At 41.0% G+C, this 13,924-nt stretch overlaps 1 protein-coding gene across 2 annotated transcripts in view; it reads left to right on the forward strand.

The window, feature by feature from the left end:
• ANKH (ANKH inorganic pyrophosphate transport regulator) overlaps positions 1-13,924 on the forward strand; it is a 141,014-nt gene that overhangs the window by 96,247 nt on the left and 30,843 nt on the right. For both annotated transcript variants that reach the window (XM_038391352.2, XM_038391351.2), the window contains exons 7-9: positions 173-307; positions 3,376-3,468; positions 10,142-10,237. In XM_038391352.2, coding sequence (XP_038247280.1) covers positions 173-307; positions 3,376-3,468; positions 10,142-10,237 — 324 coding nt within the window. The remainder of the gene's footprint in view (positions 1-172; positions 308-3,375; positions 3,469-10,141; positions 10,238-13,924) is intronic.

Here is a 13,924-nt window from a genome sequence, read left to right on the forward strand (position 1 = left end):
GGGAGATTGCATTTTCATGTGGCATTCCTCTCTTAGGCTCTGGCTCTGGCGTGCTTTTGAATTTGGTGAGTCAGCTGATGGGTGGGAAAAGTGAGAAAAATCCTTTGGTTGTGCTTTTGGTTCTGTCCTGCCTGTTTGTTTCAAAAGGGACTTTGTTTCTCTTACGCTACAGGGAGATGCTACAATTAAGAAGATGCTGAGTTTTTGGTGGCCTTTGGCATTAATTTTGGCAACTCAGCGAATCAGTAGACCCATTGTCAACCTTTTTGTCTCCCGGGACCTGGGCGGCAGCTCTGCAGCCACAGAGGTATGTGAATCCCTGGGAAGCTGGGTGCCATTTTGTACTGAAATATTTTATGCTTGTACTGCATTCCACACACAAAAGAAGTCATCCTTGCTTACATTTGCTAAGGAAGCAGGGTGTTCATTCCCATCCATATACAGCACCTCCTGGTATATTTTCCTCTCAACCATAGGAACAGGGGAAAGTGGTCTCAAATGCAAATGCTAAGTGTTTATTTTTTTCCCAGAATACTAAAAGCAAGCAGAAGACGGCCTAATTTCTGCCTCTTAACATGAAGCCTCTTGTCCGTTGGTCAGCCCCCTAGTCCCACTTACATCCCACTCTAAACAATGTCTTATCAAATGCATCATGGGACCACAGATTCCATTCAAGTATCCTGGGATTTCAAGATTTGCATAGTGATGGGCAATGGAAACCCCAGAGCCTGGTGAATGCAGGATAGTTGTCTGGGGTCTCATTCCCCACTGTGTTGCCTCTTGCATATTTATTTACAGCTATGCAAAGCGATGTGATGCACTACCATCAGGATTTGTTAACTTTTTTTGCACAGTTGTAAGTGACTGTATGAGAGGTAAGGCATGGAAGAATCCGGCCCCTGGCTGGGATGTGAGTGCTTGGGTTGTTTCACATACACATACGTACATACCTGCCTACCTCTTGGGCACTTTCTAAACTGGTTTGTAGTAGGGTCCCAAAGGCCAGTTCTTGGGTCCATTGTCCCAAAGATGTATCCTGCTTAACATCTTGAAGGTACCAGTCCCTTTGTCTCTGTTAAGTGCTCACTTTCTGAAATACTCATCAGAGGTGCAATTCAAGCAGTCCACAGAGGCACAGGTTTCTTGTAACTACAACACAAAATCCTGTGCTTACAGAAACTGTGCATCTTCATGTGGGTCCTTCCCCCATTTAAATCACTGGGATTTTTGCCATTGATTTCAACAGGAGGAGGATTAGGGTTTTTTGTGACTTTTTTTTTTTCTTTCCTTTTTTTCAATAAGGGGGGGAAAAAACCAAGGAAACTAAATGCAGACTTCTACTTTTCTGAAATATGAAGGATTTACAGAAAGTCCTAATGTTAAGGTTTTCACAGACATAGTAACATGGCCCTTTTGGACATGTATGTTGGTGGGATAAATCCCATGACTGGAATATTGGTATAGAGGGGGTATAGTTTGTTCAGGAAGGACGGGACGGGGGAGAGGGTGGGAGGGAAAGGAATGAGGTATCGCTGTATACATCAAGAATATATACACGTTTTCTGAGATCCAGAAGGAGGTGAGAGGAAGACCAGTTGAAAGTTTCTGGGTGAAGATGAAAGGGGAAAAGAAACATGGATGATGTCATGGTAGGGGTCTACTATAGATGAAAATCGGGAAGGAGAGGTGGATATAATAAGGACAAGAAACAGATTCTGTGTTCCTTGTGCACCCAGTGGGTGTTTCATGAATTCAGGTTGTGCAGGATTAGCCCCGTAAGCCTTTTCTGATTCTTCTATTAGGAGACCAAAACACTGAGGATCTGTCTACACAGCAAAGAAGAACCTGCGGATGGCCCATGTCAGTTGACTCAGGCTTGCGGGACTTGGACTGCGGGGCTGTTTTCACTGCAGTGTAGGCTTCTGAGCTTGGACTGAAGCCTGAGCTCTGGGAACCTCCCACCTCAGAGTCCTATAGCCTGGGCTCCAGCCTGAGCCCAGAAGTCTTCACAGCAGTGAAACAGCCTCTCAGCCTGAACCCCATAAGCCCGAGTCAGCTGGCCCAGGCCATCTGCGGGTGTCTAACTGCTGTGAAGACAAACCCTGAGATAGCAATAGTACAGACCAAAGAAGTGTTTCTCTTCCATTAATGATCCATCCCCAACTGAGTCTAAATTTGGTTGAATCATAACAAGACAAGAAAGGCCTGATCCTGCAGACCCCATACAGTCAAACTCTTGTAGTGTGAATAGTGAAGTTATCAAGTTCTCAGGTGATTCACAGAACTGATGCATACTTTGGCTCTGAGGAAGAGGAAAGTTACAGGGACAGTTTCCTAGTTTCAAGACAGCATTAGAAGGAGCCTAAAGAGAATCTCCCTAAACTGTCTTCCTATGTGAACCAAGATACGTCAGTTGAGAAGAGTAGGACTGAAATGATGGACATGTTTACTGCCCCATCTTATCTGGGCCAGCAGTGGCCAGATTAGTGTTGGAAAATCTCACCAGCCTCCATAGTGGGGGGGAAAAAAGGCAGTTTCAATGTTTGAAAATGTTTCCTTGATGTATAATTTGACTCTTTCCTCAGGAAAGAAGAAAACATAAACAGCAGCAGCACAAAGCAATCTTAAAATCGGTTGGGATGTTAGGGTTTTTTGTATTGCATTTATATAAATGGTACTTGCAAAAGTACTAGAGGACTTAGTTTTCTTAGATTTCAGGTAATGAGCTGAAACCATGATCTAGGATTATTTTTGTCTAATCTCAATTGATTTAGTACAGAAGTAGGCAGTGTTTTCTTTGTCTCTAGGGTCCCTCTAGCCCAAAACAGTCAATCTGGCATCCAAAGTGAGTAAGTCTACAGGCTTTCAAATTACATTGCTGTAGTTCTTTTTAATTAAATAATTTTATGTTTCCACTGTTTTACTTATGAATTTATTAAAACAAAATTCTCTGAAAAATTGAAGATCATGGAATACAATTAATAGAAAAAGCAGTGTACTCTAGTGCAGGGTATTTAAGCCTCACTAGATCGAATAATTAATCAACATCATAGAAAGAATAAAGGGAAAAAATCAACTGATTGATGAGCAAATAAACAGTTTAAAAATCTAGAATATAATCAGAGTGTACAATTGTGATGGTAAAACCACACAATTAAGTCATATAGCTTCACCCAAGTTGAATTTTCCCTGAGTCTGAAATGCATCATAGAATAACTGTTTCTGTGATTGTTTTCCTGATGTAATGATTGCCCCTTTGGTTGCCTTTCTCTTGTTGCACTGAGGTCAATAATAACTGAAAATGGATAAAAAAGTTAGTTTATTCATGCTGTCTGAAGATTTGAAGTGTAAGTATGTTCTTTTCTCCTGTTGTAGGCTGTGGCGATTCTGACAGCTACGTATCCTGTGGGACACATGCCGTACGGCTGGTTGACAGAAATTAGAGCTGTGTATCCTGCTTTTGACAAGGTGAATATTTGTGTTGTATGATGGTGCTAAATATTTTGTAGTCCTGTTTCACATTCATGGTAGTTCTAGACCCAATTTTCCTTTGATATACACCACTATAAATTAAGGATAGTTAGCAGAAGGCAGAAGAGTTACACCAGTGTAAAAGGTGCGTAGGGGAAGAAGACTCCTACACTAATCTCCATATTTTCCATTCCTCCTTAACTGCAAGTGTGTATGTATGTATATAAAACACGTAAGAATGACCATACTCAGTCACACCAGTGGTCTATCTAGCCCAGTATCGTGTCTTCCAACAGCAGCCAGTTCCAGATGCTTCTAGCATTTGGAGGCTTAAGCACACCCAAATCTTGGGATTGCATCCCTGACCATCTTAATTTTTTTTAACCCACTAATACTTTTGGCCTTTACAACATTGTGTCAATAACTTTCACAGGTTGACTGTGCGTTGTTTGATGTAAACCTGCTGCCTATTAATTTCATTGGGTGTCCCCTGGTTCTTGTGTTATGTGAATGGGTAAATAACACTTCCTTATTTACTTTCTTCATGCCATTCATGATTTTTAGACCTCTATCATATCCCTCCTTTAGTCATCTCTTTTCTAAAATGAACAGCCCCAGTCTTTTTAATCTCTCATATGGAAGCTGTTCCATCCCCCTAATCATTTTTGTTGCCCTTCTCTGCCCCTTTTCCAATTCTAATACATCCTTTTTTGAGATGAAGTAATCAGAACTGCATTCAGTATTCAAGGTATGGGCAGTCCCATGGATTTATATAGTGGCATTGTGATATTTTCTGTTTTATAATCTTTCTCTTAATAGTTCCTAACATTGATAGCTTTTTTGACTGCTGCTGCACATTGAATGGATGTGTTCAGAGAACTATCCGTGATGACTCCAGATCTTTGAGTGGTAACAGCTAATTATAGCTAGGATTATTTTTTCCAATGTGTATTACTTTGCCCTTATCAACACTGAATTTCATCTGCCTTTTTTTCATCCAGTCACCCAATTTTATGAGACTCCTTTGTCACTCTTCACAATCATCTTTGAACTTAACTACCTTGAGTAATTTTGTTTCATCTGCAAATTTTGCCACCTCAAGAATTCACCCCCTATTCCACGTGTGTGTATTTATGAGAGGGAGGGCGGGAGAGGGAAAGAGGGTATGGCTCAGGCCATGTTGAATTACTTGATTGATGTATTTTTGGTCCTCTATTTTTATTTTTTGTCTCCTAATGTTTTTTTTAACATTTTAGACGATCCTAAACTCTGAATTAGCATTAGTTTTGCCTTTTCATAATTTCAGGTATTTGTCTAGTTTTAACTTTACCTCTCAATTTCCTGGGTTTGAGGTTCTGGGTGTTTTTGTTTTGAATATAAACAACTGCCATATTTGTAAGTTTTTAAAAACTTCAGTGGTAGCTCCAGTTTAATTTAGCTATTTCCCTGATGAAGAACATCTTCATGAAATATCCAGCAGCTAAGGAACTCAAGTCTCATCTTCAAAGTTAGGCTGGTCTCTGGACACTACATTGTTTCTACAGATTGGATTAGCTTAATTTGCTCATATTAAATGTCAAACAAAAGTTACTTCATAGGCTAAAACAAGCAGACATTCCATATATTATTTCTATACTATGGACTTTAACCGATCAAGGTGAATGAGAATTTTCATGGGAGTTCAGCAAGTTTACATAAAGACTCCAGGACTGCTCCTGGAATTGATTTGAGGAAACAGAACGAAAAGCCCCTTAGTATTTTAGTCTGAATTACATTTTTCTCTGACTTGGCACTGGTAACAGCCTACATACCTACACCAACACTTAATTTACATGATGACAGGTAACAGCTATGATGTTCAAAATCAGATACCCAACTCCTCCATTCCCCAACTGCTTATACAGTTCCTGAATTCCTTTGGTCCCAAGCCTGGGTGAATAAACACTTTTTTTTGTGTGGGGGCATGTATGCATTTATACGGACATAAGTAATCAAGCCCTATTTGGTTTCATCCACCACACTTCCATCCAATTTTTAAAATAAGCAGTCAGTCACAATTGTTAACTTTGTTTATTTGAGGACAAGACTCTCATGCCAACTAAAGTTCAATATGTAGACTTATGCAGGGACATCCTGCTGAATGTAGACTAGAATATGAAAATAGGGTAGCATCTTTTTTAGAGACATCTAACAGTACTCTGGATCAGCAATAACAAAATAAACAAACTGCAGACCAGAGTGGATTAGAGCAAGGGTTGTGGAACTTGCTAACAATCAGTGCAGATATGGTGAAACTCATTGTTTCAGTGTACTGCTTGTGCAAGTTACAATAATAAGAAAATATGGAGTCTCCCCATACAAGGCCAAATCCTGGTGCCACTAAACTTGATAAGAGGTTTGCTATTGACTACAGTGGGACCAGGATTTGGCCAATAGTGAGCTTTCATTTTCTAAAAAAAAAAAAAACTTCACCATTCAATAATTTCATTAATGACTTGAACAGTCATAGGTGAAGTGGAAAATAGGCTTATAAAATCTACAGAGGACACCAAGCTGGGAGGAGTTGTAAGTACTTTGGAGGACAGTATTAGAGTCCAAAAGGACCTTGACAAATTGGAGACTTGCTCTGAAATCAACAAGATGAAATTCAGGAAAAGCCAATGCAAAGTATTACACTTAGGAAGGAAAAAATCAAATGCACAACTACAGAATAGGGAATAACTGCAAGAAAGAATCTGGGGTTTATAGTGGATCAAAACTGAATACGAGTCAATAATGCGATACAGTTGCAAAAAAGCCAATTCTTGGCTGTATTAACATGAGTGTTGAATGTCAGGTAAGGGAGGTAATTCTTTCTTTGTACGCAGAACTGGTGAGGCCTCAGCTGAAGTACAGTGACCAGTTTTGAGCACCACAACTTTAAGAAAGATGTGGACAAATTGGTGAGACTCCAGAGGAGAGCAACAAAACTAATAAGTTTAGAAAGCTCAACCTATGGGAAAGTTTAAAAAAATTCGGCATGTTTAGTTTTGAGAAGAAAAGACTGAGTGGGGCTTGAGAACAGTCTTAAAATATATTAAGGAATGCTGATGAGAGAAGACTGATCAGTTGTTCTCCATGTCCACCTAGGGTAGCACAAGAAGTAATGGGCTTAATCTGCAGCAAAGGAGATTTAGGTTACAAATTAGGAAAAGCTTTCTAACTAGAATGGTAGTCAACTTCTGGAATAGGTTACCAAGGGAGATTGTGGAATCCCCATCACATAAGAACGGCCCTACTGGGTCAGACCAAAGGTCTATCTAGCCCAGTATCCTGTCTTCCAACAGTGGCCAATGCCAGGTGCCCCAGAGGGACTGAACAGAACAGGCAATCATCAAGTGATCCAGTCCCTGTCGACCATTCCCAGCTTCTGGCAAACAGAGGTTAGGGACACCATCCCTTCCCCTCCTAGCTAATAGCCATTAATGGATTTATCCTCACTGAATTTAGCAAGGTCTTTTTTGAATCCTGTTGTAGTCTTGGCCTTCACAACATCCTCTGGCAAAGAGTTCCACAGGTTGACTAGGTCACTAGAGGTTTTAAGAAGAGGTTAGACAAACACCTGTCGGAGATGGTCTAAATTCACTTGGTCCTGTCTCAGTAAGGGGTGCTGGATTAGATTACCTCTCAAGATATCTTCCAGCCCTACATTTTTTATGATTCTGTAACACTATTTTTATTTGATAACATTGAGAGTCAACAGTTCAAGTAGAAACTAGTATGATTTGTCACAGCCAGCAGATGGTATCATGTGGAGAAGGAGTTAGGATAGGAGTCAAACAGGTATGATCTAATTGCAAAGCAAATCTAGGGTTGAGATTATACTGTTGAAGAGCAAGGTGGCATGACACAGGCTGGGTATAGAGGAGCCAATATTTCAATTAAAAAAAAAAAAAAGCGCCTGTTCTCTGGCTGTGAATGCTTCAGCTATTGTTCTTGTTTGGTTTTTTGGCTGTTATGTAGTACGTACACACACACACACACAGAGTCTTCAGAGGGTCAAGAAAAATTTTTATTTGTTCATATTCATGCACCTGTTGGAAGCTATTGTTTCTTAAGATAAAGCTTTCTCCAATGAATCCAACCAGAACCTTTTATCATTCAGAAGCCTTCTAAAAGCTCACCTGTAATTTTCAGACCTTTCAAATGGGTTGCAGCTGCTCTGTGTGCATGCAACCGATCTTTTGCCATAGTTATAATATTTGAAGGAACCTTGTTTTATCATTTTAAGTGCCATATTTTACAATGGAAACATACGTAAGAGACTAGTGTTCAAACCCAGTAACAGCACACTGAATTGCAACATTTGCCACCGCAACTTTTCGCTAGTGAAGTGGACTATGTCACAAGGAAAGTGACTGACTCCAGTCTTGCAAGGAAAGGGACACTATCCCTCCTCATGTCCCTCTTTGCAAGATTTCACAGAGCAGCTGTGGTTCAGCTTTTCTCCCTGGATCCCATTTATAAAAGAGACAACACTGAAATTGGAGATCAGATTCTGATCTATAGAAGAACTTGGTATTAGCTAAAATATGGGGCGTCTAAGGTCTTGTCTACACAGCAGCAATATGCACTATGGGGTATGATTTCTAAAGTCCATTAAATTAAGCTGTGCATTAAATAATCGGTGTACACACTGCTAGTGCCCATTAATGTAGTTCTGCCCTACTTGTAGAAGTGTGGACTTAAGAAAACCATGTTCAGAGATCCATCAGTGCTCAAAGAGGACAGCTTATACTGTACAAAGCAACTTCAGATTTTTTTTTTCTGGCATCTTCCATATGCACAAATTCAGAGTCCTAGAATTTAATTCCAGAAGAGACCATCCAGTTCATCCAGCATGACATGCTGTATAGCACAGGTGACCAGCACCTGCACACTAACCCAACAACAATAATTAGACCAAAATATTACAGCCCTTAGGAGCCTAGACTACTTTGTGTCACAGGCAGAGAATAGAAGGAACCAAGGTGTACCAATGCCTGAGGCCCTTGTAATGGCAGGGAAATTAAGTGAAAGATACACAGATAGTCCTGGCAAGAGACTGACACCTTCATGATGCAGAGGAAGGTAGAAAAACCCTAAGGGCACTGTCAGTCTGACCTGGGGGAAAATCCCTTCCTGGCCCCACATGTGGTGATCAGTTAGATCCTGAGCATGTGAGCAAGAACCAGCCACCCAAGCACTTGAGATAGAGAGAATGCTCGGTGCCACCTCAAAGTCCTGGCCTGTCCAATTCCCATCTCCAGCTGTGGCCATCTCTGACGCTTCAGAGGAAGCATACATTGGGGGTGGGGACGAAGGAATCCCTTCCTGATCCTTCCAGGTGGCCAGCTGAAATCCCAAAGCATGAGCTTTTAGGAACATGAGATATAAACTGGAAGTGAGCCCCAGCACTGCTGCACTCTGCCCCCTACCATCAAAAGCAAACTCATTGTACAGTTGCACTCATTCATTTGCCCAGCTCTTTCTCAGGAGTTGTGGGGGCAAACAATTATTGGGAGGCTGTTCCAGATCATTAACCTTCTGATGGTTAGAAGTGGTTTTGTACAAGTTGCCAATTTGTATCTGGGCACCAAAGTTGAACATCCCAATATAGAATGGGGTTCTGTAAGTTACGTAATCACTTGTGAAAGTTCTGAGTTTGAGTTTTGTACAAAAGCTCGTGAAATAGTCAGTGTGCTTTTAATCTGTCCCACGTTCATGTCTGACACTCCCCTGGATGGGTTTGCACAAGTTCCGACTTCTCAGATTAGGTTTAGCAAGCCGTCCATACCAGGTGACTGCCAGTTCGATATTCTTCTGCTTGAACTACATCAAGGCTGAGTAAATATCGCACTGCATCTTCTGGTGCCTACCCATGCGTCTTAAACAGCCAAGTAGTCACAGCAATAGATGACTCTGCAGCCAATGTTCTAGGCCCTGCTTCTGGGTTTCTGTACTCTCCTGTCGTAGCTCATTTAGGTAGTTTATCATAAGGATGTGTTCCCAGTCAGTATGAAACCTTTAGTTTCATTTGTTTTTAGGTGCTTTGGGGAACGAATGGGGGTTGGTTTTTTAAGCGCACCTGCCACTGCAATGTGAGTGCTTTTCAGGATGGAAGATCTAGCTATTCTAATTACTTACAGTTCATCAGACTTAATTATTAGCACCAGGTGTTCCAAGATCTTTGTTTATATAGTCACTCCCTGGCTAATTGGATCTGTATTGAGACATGGGTGGTTGCATTGCTGTATATATGCTGTGCACTTCGTGTTGACGGGGGGCTAAGGGGTGAAGGGAAGATAACAACATTTTTCCTAGCTATGATCGCATCCTTACAAGCTTTAAGCTAAGAGAGCCAACACCACACCAGTATCCTTTAGAAAGAATCATTAAAACTTTGAACAGGCATTACTGCTTAGCAGACTGAGGCAATTAGTAAACTCTGTGAGAGACCAGTTGAACAATGATTGTCAGTTCACATGAAAATATATTCTGTGGCTTGTGCAAGTGTCCTGTTTGGAAGCTAAATACTTTTTTTTAAAAAAAAGTAAGAATCCCCCTTATGACCCTAGGGCTGTCAGCTCTATAGCAGTCTGGAGCCATGTTAATGCTTGTTATCTCTCTCTCTCTCTGTCTCTCACCCTAGAATAATCCTAGCAATAAACTGGTGAACACCAGCAGCACAGTTACAGCAACGCATATCAAGAAGTTCACATTTGTCTGCATGGCTCTGTCGTTAACGGTAAGGAGTCACTCGTCAACTCTTAGTTTCAACCTAAAGCGAAAAATTACTGCACATGTGTGAAGCTGCAAACACCAAATTCAGATTACCAGAATCTCATCAACATTCTTTTAGCATTATTCGCTTTGCCTATGAAGCTTATGGTAGTTTCAGCTTCTAAAATAGCCTGTATGGAAGAAACAGTGGGGCAGAGGGGTTCTGCTGCTTTTTGCTACTCTTATTTGTTTTGAGTAAATCAAGTGGGTAACTTACATGCCTTGTATAGTGCAACAAAAAGGTTTTGTTTTATTTCTTCGTTTTATTGGCACAGCTATAACACTCACCAATTTTTGTTTTAAAATAAGTCTGCAGAGATATGGAAAGGACAAAGGTTCTGCATTTCTTCCAGAGTACAATAATTAGATTCTCATTCACCCAGCTGGAGTGTGAAACAGCTGATCCCCTGCACCCATAGTTTAGCTTGAATAAGACTGAGGACCAAATTCTGGAATCTTTGGTAGCTGTATCGATGAGATGTGAGCTCACCATGGCAAAGTAACTCAGTTATCCTAATTAATATACTTAGTTACTCTATCTTCAATGTACAAAAAAAGATGAGCTCCCCTGGTTCAACATTTACTACTCAAACCCTGCATATTGGAAAAGGTTTTTGTGGGGTATGAAGGCTCGGTGTTCTTCATTGTTGCACTTTTCCCTTATTGATCTGCATTTCCATTCAAGTTCTGCTTTAAGCTTTCTGTTACTTGTTGTCTTACTTAACAGTGGGCACTTTTTAAAAACGCAACAATTTGCAGTTTTTACATACAATATCACAGGATTTTTTTTATCTGATTTGTGGATGCAAGTGATTTGTGCCCAAAGTAATCAAGTTGTTTCATTGTCAGAATCCTACTATTGAAGGTTGCTGGTTGTTGTGCACACTAAGAACTGCACAACTGCAGCTGCAAAACTACAATAGACTGTTTCTCAAAATTTAGCTCTAGGTGCATGGTGATAAAATGGTAATAAAAATGGCACCAGTCAGCCCTCTGTCTATCTACATATTCATGTGTGCTCCTATGGGTTGTGAATGTAGCAGAATGCTGAATCACTGAAGATATGCTGATAGCACTCTTGGAGTCAGCAGCTGTAGCCTGGATGACCCCTGGTTTATTACTGCTCATTGTTTAATTTTAAAGTGGAAAAATAACACATGAGAGAGAAGATTTGAGTTTCAGGGTTTTAGTTGTGTTACATCATGCCTTTCCATGGAGCAAATACTGATAGTAACATTACAGGCCTGTAACTTGACGCCTGCCTCTCCTCCTTCCCCCTCCCAAACCCAAGCTAACTCAACTAGAGAAATGTCTCCAAATCTTGTCTTTGGGTTGGGCTTTGGCAGCTGAGCCTATTCCAGACAAAACTTTGCTTGATGAGTCTCTTAGCTTGTCTTCTGTAGAAGGGGAACTATTTTCTGAACCCACATCATCCCAGAAATGGCCAGCATACCAGTGCATACAACATATCTTTTGTAAGACCATTCTTTCTGCACCAAGGGTCTGTTTAGCAGTGTGGAGAAGTGTTAACGTTTCTATGACTTTTTTTCCTTCATCATATTTTGAGAACAATTCTCTTTCCTTATTTTGAAGAGGAAAATGGACTCCCAGCCAAGAGAGTAACACAGCCTTCGACACAGACTTCAGTATCAAAGCCAGTGGTGAAGAGGGTGGTCATGGTAAATACAACTACTGTATTGGCATATGATGAAGGAAGTGTTTACACTAATGCTCAGCATACTCTTGGGCTTGTGCAACCAGGCCTGGGCACAATTGTTGCTAGCAGGTTTGAAATACAAGCACACTCTCCCTGATGGGCACAGAAACCCATGTTGTGCAACATCCACGCTAGCTCAACAGTGTTACAGAAAACCTACAGGATTTCTGAGAGAAAATCTTTGCCTACATGGAAAGGGATCTGCTACAGCTCTTTTTGGATGTTGCTGATGCTGCCTTGGCTTCAGCTGTGATGCAGGGTGTACCTAAAACTATACACGCTATACTCAGGTTTTACGGGCACCTTCAGGACCCTTCCCGTTCTTTGGACAAATTGGCTCCTTTTGGACTCTCCTTTCAAAATGTCTGGGGATTCCAATTTGCAGTTAATTAACAGTGGATTCCTCAATTTGCTCTGACTAAGAGGTCTTGGGCCAGTTGCTGGTTACACTCCTTTTTGTCTTTTGCCATCATCAGTTTCTAGACTCCACCCTCTTGGCTGAAGCACATGTAACTTGACAATATGGGAAACAGTTTTACATAGAGCCAAGTCTTCCCTAGAATCAATCATTAGTAAAGGTTAATGTGCTGGAATGGTTATTGTCACAGCATTTTTGTGAAGTAGGTAAGGTATTCTTTGCTTCATTTCACAGATGGGAAAACTGTGACCGAGAAGTGAAATGATTCACTGAGTCAGTCAGTCTGGCTGAATTGGAATCAAAGCTCAGCAGTTTGTCTCCCAGATCTGTGCTCAGGCCACACTTCTGTATCTCTCACAATTTAGGTGCAATGCTATTAGAGTCTCTAAGTTGTACTCCAAAAAGCTTGTTAGTGATGACAGGCTTTTGGCTTTGCTTGATTGGCCTCAGGTTGGCTGCTTCTCGGATCTCTCGTGTTGTGTCCCCTTTATTGCTCAGGGCTTTCTCTGGATCTTCTTGCTCTAACTTCTCCCAAGTCCAAGGTGACACACTGTCCTGCAACAAATGCCCAGCAGGGAGCTAGACCCTCCTGCAGTGCTCTCTCTGACTCACTGGAGTCGCTTCTCAGGAATCCTTTCCTCTTCCCAGATTGCAGCACTCGTGTGTCAGCACTCAAGGCTTCATATAAACTGATTGATTATTTTCTTAACCCGCTTAAGCATTTTTCAGCTTACAAAGGTTCTGGTAAATCCTGAGCTTCTCGCATTACCAGCACCACCCTGCACAGAGCTATTTTTAATCTTCTGATTAGGTTTTTCTTTTATAGCTTTCCAGACTATTTTTACATGCTTGAACCTATCTCCATCTACTCAGTTGGCACCATTTTTTCATAAGTTCATGTTAGGAAGCCCATTTGTCTAGAAGTACCCAGAACAGTCCATTTCCTTAGCTTTTCTTGACTATTTTCATTTGTGCAGCATTGCCTAGGATCATTCACAAATAAACCCAACCAAAAAGTAGAACCATTAGTAGAGTGCATTTTCTAGTTAGTCCCTCTTGTCTGCCATATTATTTGCTGGGAAAGTCTATCTATCCAGGGCTAAACTATAGAAAGCCAGCTTACAGGCCTGATTCAATTCAGGGGCTTGATCCTGCAAACACGTGCACATAGGACTTTAGTGGGACTTAATATGAAGAAAGTTATTTACATAGTATTTAAGTATATTTATATGTATTTAAGTAGTTGTAGGGCTGAACTCCAAATTTGCATCTGTGGCAGCCAATTCAAAGCTACAGTAGCTGTTCCTTTATCTGAGGAAGAGCTGTTTCCATCACCATTAGTAACTGCTCTGTTCTCCTGGACCAGCCGTACTGCAATATAGTGAATCTAATGGGATCACTGTCCTTGGGGACTCAGCATATTAGCAGGTCTCCTTAGTGTCCAAACATGGAGGAAGAGGGGATGTACTGTATATACTCAATCATAAGATGGTTCGTTTATAAGCCGACCCCCACAA

Source organism: Dermochelys coriacea, chromosome 2 (assembly GCF_009764565.3).
Source record: "Dermochelys coriacea isolate rDerCor1 chromosome 2, rDerCor1.pri.v4, whole genome shotgun sequence".
In the NCBI taxonomy this organism is placed as follows: Eukaryota; Metazoa; Chordata; order Testudines; family Dermochelyidae; genus Dermochelys; species Dermochelys coriacea.